The sequence below is a fragment of the Bombina bombina genome, chromosome 10 (genome assembly GCF_027579735.1).
Source record: "Bombina bombina isolate aBomBom1 chromosome 10, aBomBom1.pri, whole genome shotgun sequence".
Taxonomy (NCBI): Eukaryota; Metazoa; Chordata; class Amphibia; order Anura; family Bombinatoridae; genus Bombina; species Bombina bombina.
This window is the reverse complement of record NC_069508.1, coordinates 47,983,491-48,007,211: the sequence shown is the minus strand read 5'-3', so window position 1 is coordinate 48,007,211 and position 23,721 is coordinate 47,983,491. Positions and strand designations below refer to the sequence as shown.

Below are 23,721 nucleotides of genomic sequence, written 5' to 3'. Positions count from 1 at the left end.
GTGTAACAGATTTTGGGGGTCAAAGTTAGAAAAAGTGTGTTTTTTTTAATTTGTTCATCATATTTTATCATTCTTTTATAGTAAATTATATGATATAAAAATAATGATATTTTTAGAAAGTCCATTTAATGGCGAGAAAACGGTATATAATATGTGTGGGTACAGTAAATGAGTAAGAGGGAAATTACAGCTAAACACAAACACAGCAGAAATTTAAAAATAGCCCTGGTCCTTAACGATAAGAAAATTGAAAAAATGGTCTGGTCACTAAGGGGTTAAAAAATGTGTCACGGAGATGTGCTAAATGCTAGTGGCCAGTACAACCTCCCCAGCCTAGCTGGGCTTTTGGAATTGAGTCCCGGTCCAGCACTTCTTAAAAGAGTGTCAATCGAGCAGGGTGCAGGGGATCAAGTTGCCATTTTACTATGTCGTCGGAAATTTGATGATGGCAATTTGTTTGGGGGGGCTACATTTTGGGAGGAATGGGGGGCACTTCAATTCCAAGCCCCCATTTCTCCCAGAAGGTAGCACCCCCCCAAACAAGTGGTATCCCCAGATGCCTCATCAAAACTACAACTACACTACCTAACACCTAACATCCCCTCTAAACTAAACCCCCTATTTATTTTAAATTCTAATCATCTAATATAAAATAATTTCATTATTCTATTGGATAATAAGAATTTAAAATAAAATAATATCTTACTATTGGCTAATTAAAAATGAGCCAATAGGTATGAAGCGGTATCCCTATATAAAGGGGTTCTGTGCATCCTGAAATTCAGTGTGAAGAGGAGACTGCAGGAAGAGAGCTGAAGAACTGAAGATAGAAGAAGCAGAGCGGAGGCAGCGTAGAGGCCGTCTGGAAATTCATTTCTGCCACTGCAAAGAAGGGACCCCGGCACCTGGACCATAGATGAAGAGGGCCCCAGCATTGATGAAGACTGTGGAGCAGAGGCGGCTTCCTGGAAGTCCACCTCCGCCACCGCAAAGATGGCCCCAGGCACCAGGAACCTGGATGAAGAGGGCCTGTCGGATCAATAGGAGCTGAAATTTTTGGATGGCGAGTTTAAACTTTGGGTTTAGTTAGGGCTTTTTTGGGTTGTTTTTTATTTTAAAGAATAGGATTTTTAAATTTTCATTTTTAGGATAGGTTTTGTTGTTAGCCTTTATATTTGGGGGGGGGGTTACTTGCATTGTAGAGGGAGGGGTAATTTATTTAAATGCAAACGAGCTGCATTCACTTTAGGGCAATGTCCAACAAAAGGTTCTTTTAAGGGCTATTGTAATTTAAATTTAGTGTTAGGTTTTAGTTTTTTTGTTTTGGATGGGTTTTTATGTGGCATGTAGGATTTTGGATACTGTCTTTTTTTATTTTCTGTAACTAAGACTTTTTTTTCGGTAACTTAGATTTTTTTTTATTTTTCAGTAACTTAGGGGGTTTAGTTTAGAGTGGAGTTAGGTGTTAGGTACAGTAGGGTTAGTCTGCGTTGAGGGTTGTGGCGGTTTAGGGGTTAATAATGTAGGGTAGTTGTGGTGGGCTAGTGAGACGGTATAGGGGTTAATAGTGTAGTGTAGTTGCGGTGGGTATGTGGCGGTATAGGGGCTATTAGATTAGATGGGTACTTGCGGTGGGTTAGGTATGTGGCGGTATAGGGGTTAATAAATTAGTGGGTACTTCTGGTACGATATATGTGTACTTGCGGTGGGTATGTGGTGGTTGAGGGGTTAACAGGATAGATACTTGCGGTTGGTATGTGGCGGTTTAGATATTTATTAGTGTAGTGCTAGTTTAAGAATTTGGGGTACTTAGTATTAGTGGTTAGGCACCGCAGCTATATTCCAAGGGTTTGTAAACTATACATCGCCAATATGGGCGGTGATGCTGGGTGTTATCTTTCGCCAGCATCGCCAACCAATGGCATGTATAGTAAACGCCTCTTGGTGATGCTGTAAGTTAGCATTGATGTTGGGAGCTTGTAATATTTCAACAGGCTCGCTCAATGTAACGGCAGAGCCCTTGGAATATCTTGTCACCTCGTAGCACTTTCAATCATCAGGGCCTTGGTCTGAACTACAAATGAGTAGTAGATTTTTTTTTCTGACAAATTTAAAAGTTAAAGGGACATTATACAATAGATTTTTCTTTGCATACATATTTTGTATAGCCTATACAGGTTTTCAGACTCCTAAACAAAGCCCCAAAGTTTTAAAGTATACTGATGTATACCTACTCCAGCTTGCTCCTGTTAAAGAGTGGAGGGGTAGGGGGCGGAGTGTCTGGTTATTTTGCTCTACACCCACATTCAGTGGGTGTTCCAGCTAACCTTTTCAACAGAGTTAAACTGGGAGCTTCTAAGGAAGTTTTTAAATGGTTTTACACAGGATTTTAGATCAGTATCTGTACATAGTATTCTTTATAGTAGTGTCTATTACATGCAGTTATATGAAAATTGGTGTATACTGTCCCTTTAAGTCTATTTCCACTCCCCCTGTATTATATGACCTCCATCAGCCAATCACAAATACATATATTCTGTGAATTTGTGCACATGCTCAGTAGGAGCTGGTGCCTCCAAAAGTGTAAATATAAATAGACTGTGCACATTTTGTTAATGGAAGTAAATTGGAAAGTTGTTTAAAATTGCATAATCTATCTCAATCATGAAAGTTTAATTTTGACTTAAGTGGCCTTTTAAATTACATTGAAGTTGTTTTTATTACATTTCCTGTTTATTCCTTGATCCAATAGAATCCCTTTGATGGGAAAGCTTTTCTTGTGCTGAAGCGGCACTTGATCTCAGAGTTCATTGCATTCAAGCTAGTTGCAGGGAGACCCTTTCAAATGAGCTGCTCTCTTTCATGCCTTACTGATTGGTTGATTTTTGCTGCTGCCTCTTGCATATAAAGCTTTTATTTAGCATTATTCCAGTACTGAAATTTTCAGTATAGGAAAAAGTTTCAATGGGCAAAAGCTCCTTTTCCAAATAAAAGGAACGGTAAAAGAAGCTATTTCTCAGTTGATTGATAAAGAGGTTATATTGTTGGTACATGATTAAAAAAAAAAATGTAAATGTCACTGTTAGCAGAAGCTATTAAACAAATGATGCAAATTCAGCGCTGCGGAATCTGTTGGCGCTCTACAAATAACCGATAATAATAATAATAATAATAAAATGACTGCTTGTGATCCTTAATTAATAAATAAAAACTTTCGGCCAGATTACTAGTTTTGCGTTAGGAGCTATGCGGTGCTAACGAGCAGTTTTCTCTCACCGCTCACTTACATGCAGCGCTGGTATTACGGGTTTTTATAAAACCGGCGTTAAAAGACAAAAAGTGAGCGTAGAGCAAAATTGAGCTCCATACCGCACTCCAATACTAGCGCTGCTTAAGTCAGCGGTGAGCTGGCCATACGTGCTCATGCACGATTTCCCTATAGGAATCAATGGGGAGAGTTAGCTGAGAAAAAGTCTAACACCTGCAAAAAAGCAGCGTAAAACTCAGTAACGCAGCCCCATTGATTCCTATGGGGAAATAAAAGTTATGTTTACACCTAACACCCTAACATGAACCCCGAGTCTAAACACCCCTAATCTTACACTTATTAACCCCTAATCTGCCGCCCCCGACATCGTCACCACCTACATTATATTTATTAACCTCTAATCTACCGCTCCGGACATCGCTGCCACCTACATTATACTTATTAACCCCTAATCTGCCGCCCCCTACATCGCCGACACCTACATTATATTTATTAACCTCTAATCTGCCACTCCAGACATCGCCGCCACCTACATTATACAGTGGGGGGGAAAAGGACCTGTTAACGCTGCTTTTTCAGCTTAACGCACAACTCCTAATCTAGCCGATAATTTGTCTTCAACAAAATACAAGGTCAATGCTCCATTCCTGGTTTGATAAATGTGGCCCACTATGAATCATTACTAATATTTTTTTTAATTGCTTTTACTATTTACCTTAGAAAATTACTGTGCATTTCCAGACAGCTCATCATTAAAAACATCAAAGTAAAAGGTGTGTATTACATAATATGACAAAATGCCCTATTTACCAAAATGTCATAGAGGGAACAAATTGCTTGTGATAATACAGTATTTATTTGTTGACTGCTCAGTGCAGGTTACATCAATGAATAAATGTATATTAATCTCACTCTGCAATCAGAACTCAGAGTTATAAAACATTGTAACAAAGAAACACGGAGTCTGACAACATTACCTTCTAAACTGTCTGCTTAAAGGACCATTAAACTTGACATTTCAACAATGTATTAAATGTTTTATTATTGCAAGTGAAATACTACTGCAGTATACATTTATAATTTATTTTGCTGCCATTTGCTGTAAAATACACCTAAAAATTGTGCTTGTTTCACTTTCTCCCAGGGAGGTATGGGTAAATACTTTTAGGCAATTTATGCAAACTTTTGTTTACTTCTACCTGCCCCCTAAGATTATCAACAGTCACATGTTTGTAAAAGGTGGATTATTAGTTGTTGTTTTTTCGAAAAGCTTTATTGATGTAATATAGTAGTAACAAATAGTAAATGAAAACAAAAATAGAAGCATTCAAAAACAATTAGTAGAGATACAAAGAAATGTAACTGAATTATTCTTTAGTTGTGGCATTTAATGAAGCTGACTTCTACCTTGGTCAATGGTGTGCCTTCTGTGTGAACCTAATGCTGGTTATATGGGAGCACCCAGGGCAGGGTGATGTTGTGGCCCAAACGGCTTATACACAGCCGGTTCAATTTTTGTATGCGGTCCCTGAGAATGATAGATTTAGTTTGCAAAAACGGACTGAGAGAGGCCTAATCTGAGACGGAGCTCCACATGGGTGCAGACTTGGGACCTATATATATATATATATATATATATATATATATACAGTGAGGCCTCGGTTTACGAATTTAATTCGTTCTCCGGGTCGTTTTGTATTGCGAAAAATTCGTAAACCGAAACACGTTTTCCCATAGGAATGCATTGAAAATCAATTAATGCGTTCCGGAGGTCCGAAAAAATTCAAATAAAGTGTCCAAAAAATGCTCCAAAAGGCTCCAAAAGGCTTAACAACTTGCTGCAAATGGCTCCAATGTCTCCAAAAGGCTCCACAACTTGCTGCAAATGGCTCCAAAAGGCTTAACAACTTGCTGCAAATGACTCCAAAAGGCTCAACAACTTGCTGCAAAATGGCTCCAAAACCTCTCCAACACCTCCAACACCTCCACACTGGTACCCAAACTTCATTAATTCAATCATACTTGAGTATGCAGGGGGCACAGGGGCCACTGGTTTCGTATTGCGAAAAATATTCGTAAACCGAGGGGGGCAAACCGGCATTTTGTTTCGTATTGCGAAAAAAATTCGTAAACCGAGTCAATTTTTCTTCAAATTTCGATTTCGTAAACCGAAATTTCGTATACCGAGTCGTGCGTAAACCGGGGCCTCACTGTATATATATATATATATAATTTTTTTTACATTTCAGTTTATTGCCCCTTTATGCAAGGACTTTCCAGATGCCAGGAGGCATTTTATTTAAGATTTTTACATCTGCATAAAATGTTATACTCTCAGGCTAAGATTGCATAGTGTTTGAAATGAGACAGATTAACTTAACACTATTAAGTTTCATTTACTCATTCTGACAGATCATTAATGTACAATTTTGAATTCACAGAAGTATTTTTGCTTGCACATTTACAAATAAGATTCTTTAAAAAGTGATCTCTTAATTTCTGCTATTTTTTTATCATGCTGTGGATTTAGATTATGGCAATGTGCAGATATTTTACCTCCTGTGAGTGTTTCTGTTGGTGTCTGTGATTATGTCTTTGTGCTTTTGTTGGTGTCTCTATGAGTGTGCTTGAATTTTTTTCTGTGGGTCTCTCTGTGAGGGTTTATGTGACTGTCTTTGGGCATTTTCTGTGGATGTCTCTGTGAGGATGTGTGTGTATGTCTTTGTGCATTTTCTGTGGATTTCTCTGTAAGGGTGTGTGCATATGCCTTTGTGCATTTTTTTGTGGGTGTCTCTGTGAGGGTGTGTCTGTGTATGTATGTCTTTGTATATTTTCTGTGGATGCCTCTGTGAGGGTGGGTGTGTATGTATTTGTGTGTTTTCTGTGGATGCCTCTGTGTGTGTGTGTATGTCTGTGTTTTCTGTGGATGTGTCTGTGAGGGTGTGTGCATATGTATTTGTGCATTTTCCGTGGGTGTCTCTGTGAGGGTCTGTGTGTATGTCTTTGTATGTTTTATGTGGATGTGTCTGTGAGGGTGTGTGCGTATGTCTTTGTGCATTTTTTGTGGGTGTCTCTGTGAGGGGGTGTGTGTGTGTATGTTTTTATGCATTTTCTGTGGATGTCTCTGTGAGAGTGTGTGTGTGTATGTATGTCTTTGTGTATTCTCTGTGGATGCCTCTGTGAGGGTGGGTGTGTGTGTATGTCTTTGTGTGTTTCCTGGGGATGTCTCTGTGAGTGTGTGTGTGTGTGTATGTATGTCTGTGTTTTCTGTGGATGTATCTGTGAGTTAGTGTGCATATGTCTGTGCGTTTTCTGTGGGTGTCTCTGTGAGGGTGTGTGTTTGTATGTATGTCTGTGTGTTTTCTGTGGATGTCTCTGTGAGGGTGTGTGCATATGTCTGTGCGTTTTCTGTGGGTGTCTCTGTGATGGTGTATGCATATGTCTGTGTGTTTTCTGTGGGTGTCTCTGTGATGGTGTGTGTGTATGTCTTTGTGTGTTTTCTATGGATGTCTCAGTGAGGGTGTGTGTGTATGTATGTCTTTGTGTGTTTTCTGTGGGTGTCTCTGATGGTGTGTGTGTCTTTGTGTGTTTTCTATGGATGTCTCAGTGAGGGTGTATGCGTATGTATGTATTTGTGTGTTTTCTGTGGGTGTCTCTGTGTGTGTATGTATGTCTTTGTGTGTTTTCTGTGGGTGTCTGTGTTTATGTTTTTGTGTGTTTTCTGAGGCTGTCTCTGTGGGTGATTCCTTGGGTGTATGTGCCAGTTTGTGTGTCCATTGTCTGTTACTTTTTAGGACATTTTGACCTTACTACTGATTATTCACATCTTTCTACAGACTTTGAGACTGAGACCTTTCCGGACGTTACCAATCCACCACTTAACCTTTAAATTATTGTTTAGTCAGTTCAGGGCCCTTCCTTTCAGCCACTGCATGCTGTTGTCATCATATAGTTGTCATCATCCTTGACAAAAAGTTAATCAAAACTCCATATTTTGTCTTGTAAATCTCTTTTTTGACAAAACTGTAGTCTACCCTCATTACTTGTCAGGTCAATGTAAAGAAATTCCGAGTGTCTGAGTATGTTTGTGTGTTTCTATGTGTGTCTGCTAGAGTGTCTATATGTGAATCCTTATGTGTGAGTGTGTGTTTATGTGTATGAGTGTAACTCCTTTACAACATTTACAAGTTTGATTACACTTAAGAATAAAGTGCATATGGTTACGTAAGGGCAGTGATTACACATATTTGCCCCTATTCTTATATCCAACACCATCCAACCTTAGTGCAGCTCCGGAAATCTTATTCTCTTGTTGACAGAGAGGGCTGCAAAACACAAGCCTTTAAAAATATCATGGTCAGCAAATTAGCAAGACGGAATAACTTCCAGAGATGCTTCACTAACAAAGATTCAATACACAAACCTACTGCTACCGAGTGACTCGCACTCTTGTCCAGCGCCTGAGATTTAAGGAATGTTTGGAAACCATCCAGTTAAGAAATTTTATCTGAATAAAAAAGCTAAACAGGATCCAAACTACAAATGAAATAGCTTACTTAGCACTTACATATGTTAAAGGTACAACTATATATATATATATATATATATATATACAAAGTATATATAATCCCTTGCATATATTTGCAATTAAAAGGACATTAAATAGTTGGGAAATTGTAATATAACATGTTTAATTATGTGTAGTAAAAAAAAATACTTTATTTGTTTATTTATTTATCACATAAATTACATGTGACTAAATAGCACAAATAGTATACAACACTCAAGTAATATAAAACAATATTAAAACGGTATACAGTATTGTAACAGAAGTTTAATTGTTTATCGCGTTCTATTTTCCAGTAATTTAACTGAAAATGATGGGCTTTCAAATTCCACAGAGTTTCTATAATAAAGTAATGGACACTGCCATGTTGGAACCTAGGTTTCCCTTTATTTATTTTTGCTGATGACAGTTAGGGACAGATATAATACAAACAATAAGGGCCCCCATTTACTAATTAAATTTTCATGATTCAGATACAGCATGTAATTTTAAACAACTTTCCAATTTACTTCCATTAAAAAAAATGTGCACAGTTTTTTATATTTACACTTTTTGAGTCACCAGCTCCTACTGAGCATGTGCAAGAACTCACAGACTATACGTATAAGCATTTGTGATTGGCTGATTGCTATCACATGGTACAGGGGGGAGTGGAAATATACATAACTTTGAAATGTGTTAGAAAATAATCTACTATTTATTTGAAATTCAGAGTAAATGCTATTGTATTGTCTTGTTATCTTGCATTTGTTGATTATGCAAATCTACTGTGTTTACTGGTCCTTTAACATACAATGTTCCCAACTAGAGAAGCTGTCTATTTGTCAGTAAGTACATCTATCACAGAGAAATTTGCCTAAATGTACTGTGCGGTTTGTTTCTTTTTTTGCATTGTGAATAATTAAATATTTTATGTATTATTCAATTTGAGGTCAATGTCCCTTTAAAGGGTCATAACACCCATATCCTAAATTGCTTGAAAGTGATGCAGCATAACTGTAAAAAGCTGACAATATCACTTTACATCTCTATGTAAAAAAAGGAAGATTTTTTTACTTAAAAACTCCTTGAGCTCACAAAAGTAAGTGCTCTGTGAACAGTTCTTCAGCTACTGTACAGCTGTAGGTTGGGGAAAAAATAGCCAATCAGCTTCAACAGAGCTGTGATCATGCTGTGCTTTACTGTGATCTCATGAGATTTCACTGAAATTTCAGTGGGATTTCACAGTAAACTTTCTAAAACTGAAGAGGGAAATAACATTACTGTGCTTTCAGGTGCCAGGTGAACGGCTCCCTTGCAAGTCCCAGGACTAGCACCCTGATTGGCTGTTAAAGTCCCTTTACAATGGGGTGTGGCTATAGGGGAAATTTTGAGGTAAAATATTTCTTTTTTGCATAGAGATGTTCAGGTGATATTTTCTAGTCAGCTTTATACAGCTATACTGCATCACTTTCAATTGCTTCAACATTTGGGTATCATATCCCTTTAAAGTGGATTGACAATCAGCAGAATTTTATTTTTTTTATCTGATGTACAGCTGTGAATATGCTGAAACGGAAATTCATTATTTCCGCTAATCCCACGTGCAGCAAAAGGGTTAACACCGTGAGTTTCTTCCAGCAGGATTTTTATTTTTTTTCCACAAAACCCACAATCGCTGCGTGGCTCAAATGGAATGAACAGGGCGTGGGCTCGTGACCAGCCAGCGAATGCGTGTTCTTTAGCCCCTCCCACTAACGAGGTTCCCATTGGGTAACGGGTCTGTCCCCTCCCCCATCCATGAATCCCACCTTCTCTCTCCGGGACACGCCCACTTTCCTTAGCATCGCAGCCAGGGAGCGGAGACTAGAAGGTTCTGTTCGCGCTGGGTCAGTCGAGTTCTGAGCGGTATAACGGAAGGAGATAACCGGTGACTGCGCACTTACCGTAAACACCCGCAAACATGACCCACTTCAACAAGGGACCGACCTACGGGCTGTCAGCTGAGGTGAAAAACAAGGTAAATACGCGGGTATCTCGGCCAGGGACCGTTATCCCCTCACAGCTTGGGGTACTCTGCTGTTCCCATCTTTTTAACCCTTGTTCCCCGAGCAGGATAGGCCTCATGAATAGCTGTTTATTCAGACTGGAGCATCTAACGGAGAAGTCCGCTGCCTCATGAGAGTTCTCATTTAATTGGAACCAATAGGATTTTCCTTTTGGCATATGGTGCAGATGTTTGGCACCACAAATGCTCAACTTTCTTACAGCAGAAGCCATGTTTTATGGAAGGAAACCCTGAGCTATAAAATATATTGCTTTGTGGGACATTTTGTGATGGATCATGAAGAGAGAGGAAAAAAAAAAAAACCTTTGTTGTATCACGTAGTGTATATGGGCTCCATAGGGCCACAGGGTTTGTGTATAAAGGTTACAGAGGGAAAGTCAGTGATTATTCACAAAGGAGAAAGTGGCACCACACCAGATATCAGCACACTGGCGTTTTTGGGGGTGCTGTTGAGTATAATAGTTTATGGGATCTATTTGCACTTTTTTTTTTCTATTTAAAATGTGGTTTCCAGCATATAACTTGTTGGGACCTCCTTTCTGTGCTTTTTTTTTTTTTTTTTTTAGTAAAGGAATAAAATAAAATTAAAAATAAATAATAATAAAAAAAAGTGTGTGTGTGTGTATATATATATATATATATATATATATATATATATATATTGCACCTTATTGGTTATGGTGGCTGTTGATACCCCTAATCAACAAGGTTGAACGTTTCAAAGGTCATTCTCATTGACACTTATGATTTGATAAATATGTTTCAAAAATTACCCCTATCTGTATTTATTTTTTGTTCCAATTTCCATGATTTGACAACCAGCCATCATTATTTTTAATAAATACTGCAGAGCATTCTTTTTAAGGTTTTTGAGTTTTGCTGAATGGGCATTTCAGTTAAAGTCAAAATTAGTTTTTTCTTTTTCTAGCATGTATGTGTGTTTAAGTTTTATTATCCATTCCCCAAGTTTGCATAACTAACACGGATATAGAAATATACTTTTTTTTTTTTTTTATCTTTGTAATTACCTTGTATCTAACCTTTTGCAGACTGCTCCCTTATCTCAGACTTGCATTTCAAGCAATTACTGCTGACTCTTAAATAAGTCCACGTACATGAGCACTATATTTGTATAAAACAGGCAATTAGTGCTGACTCTTAAACAAGTCCATGTGCATGAGCACTATAATTGTATAAAACACATTTAATGCCCTCTAGCTGTGAAAAAAAAACTGTCAAATGCATTGAGATAAGAGGCGGCCTTCAAGAGCTTAAAAATTAGCATATGAGCCTACCTAGGTTTAGCTTTCAACTAAGAATACCAAAATAAAAAAGCAAATTTGATGATAAAAGTAGAACGTTGTTTAAAATTACATGCCCTATCTGAATCATGAAAGTTTGATTTGGACCTTACTATGCCTTTAAATACTTGGTTAAGCCATTTACACAGGCTAAAGTGAAATTCCAATGCTGCACTAGATAAGGATTGACTGTGATTGGAGGGTATGTGTGTATGCTTTTTCCTATTGGCTTCTCTGCCTTAATCTTATCTGGAATTGTAGTGGGTTGTTCCAAGCTGTCTCCCTGTGATATGCATTTAACCCATGGTGGTTAAGTACATATTACAATGATTTTACAATGTATTGCTAAAATATTTTAATGCTGAATATACCTATAATTTAAATAAATAAAATCTAAGCTTTAAAATAACTTTAATCTAAAATGTACAATTATATAATTTACTGTAATGATATCCTGCCTCATCAGTAAATAAACTACCCGGCAGGATCAAGAAATCTGAGTGATTGGAAGCCCTGACAAGGATGGTTAAGTAAACTTCTAAATGTGCCCTGTGTTAGACTGCACATCTTAATGGAGACCCGCAGAAATCCCTGGATGAGATCTGGCGTTTGCAGATTCATTTCCTCTGTGCGTCTTGCAGTGTGATTTTTGTTTAAATATATTTCCTCTTGGCAGTGAACAATTTTGTTGTGTGTTTTTTCTTTCTTCCTTTAAGAAATTGAGGATGAGGTGTTTGTCTTATGGATGTTAATTAGCCTTGCCTGTGTAGTCTGGGAAAAACTGAGGGGAACAAAATCATTTCTCATCCCCCCTGCATTCTTTGGACATTACCTCATGGCTTCTGGGCAGGGGAAGCGTCCAATGGGGTTGGTCCTGCATACAGAATACTCATTGTCTGCTCCCAGGAGCTCCAGCCAAGCACCAGAGCCACAAAGACTTGCTGCTGCTTTTCACATTTCAATAACCCTTTCAGACCCAGGCTTTAACTTCTTGGCTACTTGTAATAGCTGCAGTGCTTTATTATTAACTTCTATAATGTGTTAAAGCCTGCTAATAAAACATTCAATTAGGATCGAGTACTAAATAGCTTTCATGAAATCAACTAAAAGGACCTGCAGTTGATTAGAGGTTTTTATTTTTTAAATAAAAGTGCAGCGATTAAAACATTTTGGGGTTCTTTCATAAACAAAACCTAGATTTAGGCACTCAACTCTAGAATTTGCATCTGTTTTTGCCGTTAGGTTTATTTGCTTCGGTAAGAATGACACCTAAGCCTTAAAACAGAACATACTATGTGGTTTGGTAGTTTGCTTAATATATAATCCTTTGCTTGATTGGAATGCTGTTTGTGCAGAATGAACTGCAGTTAAGTGTAAATAAGTATCTGACCTTTGTCAGTAAAAACCTTGAGATTCCTCTGATACAACTTTTTCCCATATACAGTGGAACCGCTACAGTTTAGCTTTTTATTCTTGCTTTGTTCTACTGGATCACATACATTGTGTCATGTCACGTTATTACAAACTAGAACTTATAAAACGGGGCTTCTATAATGTTGCTTCCTACTATAATCTATACATACGTCCCTCAGGTACTAGTGTCATTTTTGTCACCTTTGCCTTTTTCTGGTATTCTGTTTTGTATACAGCATTATGCTTGTATACAGCCAGTACATGAATAGTTAAACTGACAGAAAACGAAAGGAAGAAGCTATTGTTGCTTTTACTCCTCCACTTTCTGCTGTTTGATAGGGGGACGCCATTCCAATGTTTTGTGACAACTGCATTGAATGAAAAAAAGGTTTCGGAATGCTAATTTAGTATCTGTTATGAACTGTTTATATGTTATGAAATATTTACCTTCTGTGTGTATGCATGTATATGTATGATGTGTGTATGCATGTATATGTATGATGTGTGTATGCATGTATATGTATGATGTGTGTATGCATGTATATGTATGATGTGTGTATGCATGTATATGTATGATGTGTGTATGCATGTATATGTATGATGTGTGTATGCATGTATATGTATGATGTGTGTATGCATGTATATGTATGATGTGTGTATGCATGTATATGTATGATGTGTGTATGCATGTATATGTATGATGTGTGTATGCATGTATATGTATGATGTGTGTATGCATGTATATGTATGATGTGTGTATGCATGTATATGTATGATGTGTGTATGCATGTATATGTATGATGTGTGTATGCATGTATATGTATGATGTGTGTATGCATGTATATGTATGATGTGTGTATGCATGTATATGTATGATGTGTGTATGCATGTATATGTATGATGTGTGTATGCATGTATATGTATGATGTGTGTATGCATGTATATGTATGATGTGTGTATGCATGTATATGTATGATGTGTGTATGCATGTATATGTATGATGTGTGTATGCATGTATATGTATGATGTGTGTATGCATGTATATGTATGATGTGTGTATGCATGTATATGTATGATGTGTGTATGCATGTATATGTATGATGTGTGTATGCATGTATATGTATGATGTGTGTATGCATGTATATGTATGATGTGTGTATGCATGTATATGTATGATGTGTGATGTGTGTATATGTGTGTATGCATGTATATGTGTGTATGCGTGTATATGTGTGTATGCATGTATATGTGTGATGTGTGTATGCATGTATATGTGTGATGTGTGTATGCATGTATATGTGTGTATGCATGTATATGTGTGTATGCATGTATATGTGTGTATGCGTGTATATGTGTGATGTGTGTATGCGTGTATATATGTGTGATGTGTGTATGCGTGTATATATGTGTGATGTGTGTATGCGTGTATATATGTGTGATGTGTGTATGCGTGTATATATGTGTGATGTGTGTATGCGTGTATATATGTGTGATGTATATATGTGTGATGTGTGTATGCGTGTATATATGTGTGATGTGTGTATGCGTGTATATGTGTGATGTGTGTATGCGTGTGATGCGTGTATGCATGTATATGTGTGATGCGTGTATGCATGTATATGTGTGATGCGTGTATGCATGTATATGTGTGATGCGTGTATGCATGTATATGTGTGTATGCGTGTATGCATGTATATGTGTGTATGCATGTATATGTGTGTATGCATGTATATGTGTGATGTGTGTATGCATGTATATGTGTGATGTGTGTATGCATGTATATGTGTGTATGCGTGTATGCATGTATATGTGTGTATGCGTGTATATATGTGTGATGTATATATGTGTGATGTGTGTATGCGTGTATAGATGTGTGATGTGTGTATGCGTGTATATGTGTGATGTGTGTATGCGTGTATATGTGTGATGTGTGTATGCGTGTATATGTGTGATGTGTGTATGCGTGTATATGTGTGATGTGTGTATGCGTGTATATGTGTGATGTGTGTATGCGTGTATATGTGTGATGTGTGTATGCGTGTATATGTGTGTATGCGTGTATATGTGTGTATATGTGTGTATATGTGTGTATGCATGTATATGTGTGTATGCATGTATATGTGTGTATGCATGTATATGTGTGTATGCATGTATATGTGTGTATGCATGTATATGTGTGTATGCATGTATATGTGTGATGCGTGTATGCATGTATATGTGTGATGCGTGTATGCATGTATATGTGTGATGCGTGTATGCATGTATATGTGTGATGCGTGTATGCATGTATATGTGTGATGCGTGTATGCATGTATATGTGTGATGTGTGTGTGCGCGTGTGTGCGCGTGTATGTGTGTGTGCGCGTGTATGCGCGTATATGTATGATGTGTGCGTGTATATGTATGATGTGTGTGTATAGCAAACAATCTGCATAAATGTGTTTATTTGTACGAAGATACTTTAAAGTGCTTGATTTTAAAAGGCTATTGGCAATCTTTTTTCCATTTTCTCTGTGGTTGCCAGTTACGGACATATGTAAGAATGTTCCTGCAGAGATAAAGCAATTACTGTTTTATCACATTGCAAACTTAGTGTTTTGAAATGGTGCAAGATGCTTTCCTATCACTCTGGGGACAGTGCCCCTCCCCCCACACACACTTCAGTAGCAAATTCCAAAAAAATAGCTGGCCAAATAATTTCAATTTTTTTTTATGCAACTTGATTAGTCTTTTGTATTACGTGGTATAGGTAAACTGTTAACACTGCACTTCTATATATATTTATGGAGTTACTGAGTTAGTACCAAAGATGACTTGGAGAGGGATATTTTTAAAGGGACACTCAAGTCAAAATGGAACTTTTTTAATTTTTTTTTATTTACACTTTGAGTCATCGGCTCCTATTGAGCATGTGCAAGAATTCACAGGATATACATATATGCATTTGTGATTGGCTGATGGCTGTCACATGATGCAGGAGTGGCGGAAATAAACATAACTGACATTTGTAAGAAAAACTACTCATTTGAAGTTCACAGTAAGTGCTATTGTATTTTTATCCATTTGTTGACTATGAAAATCTACTGTATTTACTGGTACTTTAAAGGGACAGTAAAATCATAATTAGACATTCATGGTTTAGACAGAATATAATTTTAAACAACTTTCCAATTTACTTCTATTAAATTGCTTCCTTCTCTTGTTATCCTTTGCTGAAAGGTTTATCTAGGAAATCTCAGGAGCAGCAAAGAACCTAGGTTCTAGCTTCTGACTGGTGGCTGCATATATATATACCGATTGTCATTGGCTCACCCATGTTGTCAGTTAGAAACAAGTAGTGCATTGCTGCTCCTTCAACAAAGCATACAAAGGGAATGAAGCAAATTTGATAATAGAAGTATAAGCTGGAAAGTTTTTTTTTTTTAAATTGTATGCTCTACCAAAATCATGACAGGAAAATGTTTGGTTTCATATCCCTTTTTAATGTTGTGCCTTCTGGATAGTACATCCTAGTAACCTATCAGTCTTGCAATGTTTTTATAACTATTTCTAATGAAATATAAGGGGAATTAAACGGGGGGTTATTAGCTTTTAACATTTTAATGTTATGTCAAGAAATAGTGTTCTGTAACAGTTTTATCCTTAAAGGGATATAAAACCCAAGTTTTGTTTTTCACATAGAGAATGCAATTTAAAAAACTTTCTTTTATCAAATGTTCTTTATCTTGGTGTCGTCTGTTGAAAAGCAGGTATGTATGTTTAGGAGCTAGCCCATTTTCTGGATCACTATAGGGCAGTAGTTTTACAAGACTGTTATCCATTTGCCTAAGCACTAGATGGCAGCACCATTTCCTGCCACATATTGCTCCATATGCCTACCTAGGTATCTCTTCACCACAGAATATTATGGGAACAAAGCAAATTTGATGATAGTGATTTGGAAACTAATGGTATGCTCTGTCTGAATCACAGAAGAACATTTTTTAGGTTTCATATCCCTTTATAGCAAGGCTCGACAAACCCATGAGCCAGGGAGCTACCTGCTCATAGAATTTTACCACTGGCTCCTAACTTTTTGGGTTATTCCCCATATATCTCTATATACAAATACAACTATCTGACTCCTAAATATTCTTACTGGCTTCTAAATTTTAAACATATTTTTAACCCCTGCCTTAATGTATCTCACAAGTCTGAATAAGTATTAATCTGTACAGATCGCCACTTAAACACTTTCACCCTACAAATAAGCATTTGTAACCTGATATTCTGTACCTTGATTGAATTTAAACTGCCCACAGTCTCTTGCACACTGAACAAATCATTTCCTTTAATACAAGGCATACAATGCAGACAAATTGAGCAATATCAAATTCCACTTCGTGATGTTATTGTGGCTACTGTCTGAAAATATTTTAGCGAGATTGCAAGCTGGTGGAAGTGAAGCAGATGCTTTTATTTATTAACATTCCTCATGATTCCTTTCAGGCAGATGCTATGCAGAACAGTTGCTAAAGCATGTGCTCTGTTTTGCCTTAAAGGGACACTGAACCCAAAAAAATATTTCGTGATTCAGATAGAGCAGGCAATTTTAAGCAACTTTCTAATTTGCTCCTATTATCAAATTTTCTTCATTCTCTTGGTATGTTTATTTGAAAAGCAAGAATGTAAGTTTAGATGCCGGCCCATTTTTGGTGAACAACCTGGGTTGTCCTTGCTGATTGGACAGCACCAATAAAGACGTGCTGTCCATGGGTCTGAACCAAACAATTGCTGGCTCCTTAGCTGAGATGCCTTCTTTTTCAAATAAAGATGGCAAATGAACAAAGAAAAATTGATAATAGAAGTAAATTAGAAAGTTGCTTAAAATTGCATGCTCTATCTGAATTGTGAAAGAAAAAAAATTGGGTTCAGTGTCCCTTTAAGTGAGACCCCTTAATGTCACCAACTGGAATAAACAAATGGCAAGAGTTATGATAAATATCCTATTGATATCTGATAACTTGATTTGTTGATATGAAGTGCAATCCATTATTTTTTTTTTGGCATTTGCTCTGGAGCAGAGGTGCCCAATAGATAGACCGAGATCTACCAGTAGATCGTGAAGGCGCTGCTGGTAGATTGCAGCCGATGTGGTCAAGTTATGCGATATCAACACTGGGGCATGAGTAGATTATGGTTGCTAGGGATACCGCTTTATCTACCGCAGTGTGTGAAGGGGCGGGTTATTAAACAGTCTGATAGTTAGACACAAAGTGCTACAGGATTGGATTTTGAGAGACATCTATTTCAATGTGGAGGATTTTTGAATGACAACACAATTAGCCTATCAAAAGCATGGTTGAGTGAGTAGTCTCCCAATGCATATGGCGGTATAGTTAGGAGGGTAAGCATCAATAGATAGAAAAAGTAAAGGCAGAGGCTGCTGTGCTATGCAAAAGGAACACGTCTGGTAAATGGTGTTGACCCAGTCAGAAATGGTCTGCATGGCACGCTATTTAAATTTATTTGTGTAAGCCTCAGTGGGTCATATCAGGCCCAACCCACTGCGCAAAGTAAAGGGGGTCAGTGGCAGTAATTTGGATGTAATGTTTTGTAACATGGCACAAGGGGTCAATTTTTTAAATTAAACTTTCATAATTAAGATAGGGCACACAGTTGTGTTTTTTTTTTTTTTTTTTTTTAAATCTTTTGAGGTTTTCCATACATTTGTGTATCTTTATGCTTTTGCATCCATGTGTTGCTAAATCATGCAACCTTAAAGGGATATGAAACGCACACTTTTTATTATTATTCACGATTCAGAGCAGCAATTTTAAACAACTTTCTAATTTACTCCTATTATAATTTTTTTCTTCATTATCTTGGAATCTTTATTTGAAAAAAGCAGGAATGTAAACTTAAAATTCGGCCCATTTTTAGTGGGTAGATCTTGTTGAGCTGGTCATTTGAAAAGTAGATTCCAACACAAAGTCTGGGCAGCCCTACTCTAGAGTATGAGAGAGATTCAATTTTTTTTATTATAAAATACTGGTCTTCAATTTCTTTCTCATTCAGAGTTAAAGGGGCATGAAACCTACATTTTTTTTCTTTCATGATTTAGAAAGAGAATGCAATTTTCTCATTTGTTTTATTCTCTTGATATTCTTTGCTGAAAAGCATATCTAGATATGCTCAGTAGCCGCTGATTGGTTGCTGCACATAGAAGCCTTGTGTGATTGGCTCACCCATGTGCATTGCTTTTTCTTCAACTAAGGATATCTAAAAAATTAACCAAAATAAATAATAGAAGTATATTGTAATGTTGTTTAAATTTGTATTCTCTATCTGAATCATGAAAGAAAGATTTTAGGTTTAGCGGCCCTTTCATTTATTTATAGCTGATGCAGGGTACCCTTTTAAATGGGATTGGTTCTCTCATCCTCTCCCCATTGAGAGGTTGATTATCTTCTGCTGCCTTTTTGTTTACATGGAGACATAATTGCAGAATTTCCATTTTTAGTATACATGGTGGTGTCAACAGAAAAAACAGGTATTTCAAGTGACAAAGTTAAAGGGATAGTAAACCCACATTTTTTTTCTTCGTGATTCAGAGCGTGCAATTTTAAGCAACTTTCTAATGTACAATTTTTTTGTTCTGTAGCCACCAATCGTCAAGCGCTACCCTGGTGTTGAACCAAAAAAGGGCCGGCTCTTAAGCATACATAATTGCTTTTTCAAATAAAGATAACGAGAATGAAGAAAAAAAATATTTGCTGAAAAGAACTTGCTCTATCTGAATTTTGTTTTGACTAGACTATCCCTTTAATTGTCCATTAAAGGAACATTCTACAGCTTAGTCACCTTAAGTCTTACTTTATATTAAGCTGCAAATATCCTCCTGCGCCCCTTTCTATATCAGCAGTAATAGTAAAAAAGTTATTTTAAAATGACTTGTTTCTGGTCCTCTTGAAATGGCTGCCAAGCTACGCCTACTGATGACATCATGGTCTGGGCTGCTTTAAAGGCTTCACTAGTTTCAAAAGAATCGCTAATTTGATTCAACAGACTGTCTATGCTATTCAGCAGAGTGTATAGATGCAGCCCAGATTGTGATGTCATCAGTGGGTGGAGCTTGGCAGCCATTGTAAAGTGACCAGAAACCATATTCATTTTAAAATCACTTTTTTACTGTTACTGCTGCATGATATAGAAAGGGTGCAGGATTTGCAAAAGTAAGACTTTAAGATGACTATGGTGTAGCCTGTCCTTTTTAAATACGGTAACATTTCATGGTCCACAAATGAATAGTAAAAACACAATGCAAGAACGTTGAATTTTAACTGAGCAGTAAAATATTTTTGACACATTTTAAAATTGCCTTCCATTTCTCTGTCCCCGAATCATGTGACAGCCATACATATACACTTTGAACGCATGCAAATTCTTAGTAGGAACGTGTGTGTATAGATTTGTGCTTGATCGTGAAAATAAATTGGAAAGGTGTTTTCATTTTTTATTCCATGCTCTATATATGAATCCTTAAAGCGCACTGGTGACTTTATTGCTGTTAAAGCATCTATTTGTAAACAATTTAATACGCTCCACCATGTAACATGGAGTGTTGTCCCTTTGAGATCACTATGCAGTTTTCAGGAATTTCCAAGAAATTGAGGATAAAAGATTTGATATCTGATCTCTCTACACATGGATTAAAATTAATCTATTGCATATACGTGCCCAAGGGCGTGTGCTCTCAAGGGTTTGCAACTGCCGAAGCAATGGAATTGTATAGTAGGGAACTATAACTTCGGGTGGCATAGTTCATTTGAAAACATATAAAGGGACGGTAAACGCCTGTAGATTTTTATATAACATTTTTAGTTGTGTAATGAAACTACTTTGCAATATATCTTCATAATTTTGTACCCTTTTTCACGTAATTTGACTGAAAATTGAGCAATTTCTACTTCTCAGAAGATGAAAAGCACCCTGCTGATTTCTCAAGTCTAACCATACCACATCTCAATTAATTGGCTTTTACTGAATTCTTTTATACTAACTTTGACAGTGGCTAATCTTGTCTGTGGACTAAATACCAGATTGTTTCCTTTAAATAAAGCAAATGATGGGTGGAGTTTAAACTATTAAAAAAGAATTGATCTAAAAAAAGATTTGTTTTGTTCTTAAAGGGACAGTATACAGTCATTTTCATATTAACTGCATGTAATAGACACTATAAAGAATAAGATGCAGATACTGATATAAAAATCCAGTATAAAACTGTTTAAAAACTTAGAAGCTCTCAGTTTAGCTCTGTTGAAAAGGTAGCTGGAAACCCACTGCAAGTGGGAAATAAGACACTCCCCCCTCCCCCTGCTTTTGCATATGAAAAGACCCTTTACACAAACAGGAGCAAGCTGGAGTAGGTATCTGATGGTATTCTCATAAAACTGTGGGGCTTGGTTAGGAGTATGAAAATCGGAGCAATGTTTAAAAATAAGCAAAACTATAGATTTTAAAAAACAAAACTTTATGGGCTATATAAATAGAGCTACAAAACAGTAATGCAAAGAAAAAATGTGTATAATGTCCCTTTAAGATTTGACTGATTTGCTGTTTTATAGCAACAGAACTGTCTTGTTATGGCAATGTGTTTACTGTCCCTTATAGCTATAGTAACCAGTCCCACAAGGGTGATGTCACTGCTAGGATGGAAGGTCAAGCAGAGGGTCACATTCATCCTCCACTATGGGCATTAAATTGCTGCAGAGTGAATGTTTTTCCTCGGTTCTGCATTTGCTGGCTCCAGGGGCCTCAGTATTCTGGATCCTACAGTCCTAAGTGCATCAATCTACTCAGCAGCGCTTAAAATGGTTGTATGTGTCACCTTTAGCTGTGAAAGATGTAATAAACAGACGATAACCGGCGGGTTAGTTTCATGTTGGGAGCTCCAGATGTTTCATCCTGTCATTAATGCTGCCCAGACCGCCCTCCCCCCGGGGGCAAACAACTTTCCAATTTACGTTTATCATCAAACTTGCTTTGTTTTCTTTGTTGAAAGCTAAACCTAGGTAGGCTCATATGCTAATTTCTAAGCCCTTGAAGGCTACCTCTTATCTCAGTGTATTTTGAGTTTTCACAGCTATACACCGCTAGTTTGTGTGTCCCATATAGATAACATTGTGCTCACTCTTGAGTTATTTGAGTCAGCACTGACTAAATTGCAAGTCTGACAAAAGAACTGAAATAAGGGGGAAGTCTGCAGAGGCTTAGATACAAGGTAATCAGTGGTAAAAAGTATATTAATGTAACAGTCGTATTAATCTTTTTAAACAATAACAATTCTGGAGTATACTGTCCCTTTTAAAGGGAGTTATTGCCCATGATGAGTTTTATTTATACCTCTGCTGTTAGGGCCTATAAAATACGCTTGATTACTTTCCGCATGTCACTGATTTTTAAAGTTCCTATTAAATGTTCCTGCTACACTTAAAGGGATATGAAACCAATCAGTGTGGCTGGCCTATTTTTTTTTTTTTTTTTTTTTTTTTTAAAGCCAAAGGTCCGTTGATACATTTATGGCATCTTGACATACTAAATAAGCAATTACCCCTTTCAGTCACACAGATCTAACAGTAAGAGTTGTGAGCAAGGCCAGCCACAGAATAGTAATTATGAAACATTTATCCCTGGTGACAAATGTCGATACCATAGTATCAGTTGTGTGCAAAACATATTTGCTGCTTATTTCTGTATCCTTATAAAATATTTTGTGCATTGGTTAATTTTTCTGAGTATTTTCTACTCTATCCTAATTTGCTAAATACACTGTATATTAGTGTATAGGTTGTCTAACATGCACTATTGACTTTTTTACAATTGTTAAATTTATATTGTGCAGTATAATCTTTTCCTGCTTTCTCAAGGTACATAAGGGTCAATTATATTCTGTGGGGGTGTTTCAGGAGTACAGTTTTTACTATGGGATCCCCCCCCCCCCCGTGAGCTTGTAATATAATACATGAAATTGAAAACGTCATGCGTTGGACTCACAGCTCCTATATATTCTCTAATAGCTTTGTTTTCCGTATAGCTCTAAAGTGCATACACTCTCCATATTGCCAGGTTTAAAGGGACGGTAAACACCTTGATTTTTATATAAATGTATAGTTATGCATAAATAACTTTACAATATATGTTCATTCTTTATTTTGTTCCCTTTTTGTCAAAATAGATTAGTTTCTAACTTTCAGACACTGAACGACACCTGCTGACTTCTCAACGCTATAACCCTGCTACATATCTGTCCCTAATTGGCTTTAAAGGGACATTATACTCATATGCTAAATCAGTTGAAACTGATGCCGTATAACTGTAAAAAGCTGACCGGAAAATATCACCTGAGCATCTCTATGTAAAAAAGGAAGATTTTACCTCACAATTTCCTCAGTTTAGTAAGTTCTGTGTAAAAAAAAAAAATATACTTCAGCTGTTGCTCAGCTGCAGGTAAAAAAATGGAGAAATGAGCAGCAGCCAATCAGCAGTGCTGAGGTCATGAACTTTTACTGTGATCTCATGAGATTTCATAGTAAACTTCCTTAAACTGAATAGGGAAATAAGATAAGTGTGCACAAAGCTTGCTCCCTTAGCTGGGACAGACGGGACAGACATACCGATTTGCTGCTTAGAAGTCCTTTACAATGGGATGTGGCTACTGAGGAATTTTTTTAGGTAAAATGTCTTTCTTTTTTACATAGAGATGTTCAGGTGATATTTTTTAGTCCGCTTTTTTACAGCTATGCTGCATCACTTTCAAGTGTTTCAACATTTGGGTATCATGGCCCATTAACTGAGAACTGCGAAACAATGTACTTAATGCTACTTTACACACTAAATTATTCTAACTTTACACTAGTGGTTAACCTTGTCTGCAGACTAAAGTCCAGATTGATTCATCAAAATAAGGTGGATGGTGAGTGGAGTTTGTTGTATCGCCACACAACAGAAATGTCTTCTAATTGCAAGGTGTTTACTTTCCTTTTTAAAGGACCAGTAAACGCAGTAGATTTGCATGGGCAACAAATGCAGGATACAAAGACAATGCAATAGCACTTTGTCAGAAAAACAAATCTACTAATGATTT

At 36.9% G+C, this 23,721-nt stretch overlaps 1 protein-coding gene across 1 annotated transcript in view; it reads left to right on the top strand.

The window, feature by feature from the left end:
* Positions 1-9,654: 9,654 nt before the first annotated feature.
* Positions 9,655-23,721, top strand: part of CNN3 (calponin 3) — a 72,627-nt gene continuing 58,560 nt past the window's right edge. The window contains exon 1 of the mRNA XM_053694048.1: positions 9,655-9,834. Coding sequence (XP_053550023.1) covers positions 9,778-9,834 — 57 coding nt within the window. The 5' untranslated portion in view covers positions 9,655-9,777. The remainder of the gene's footprint in view (positions 9,835-23,721) is intronic.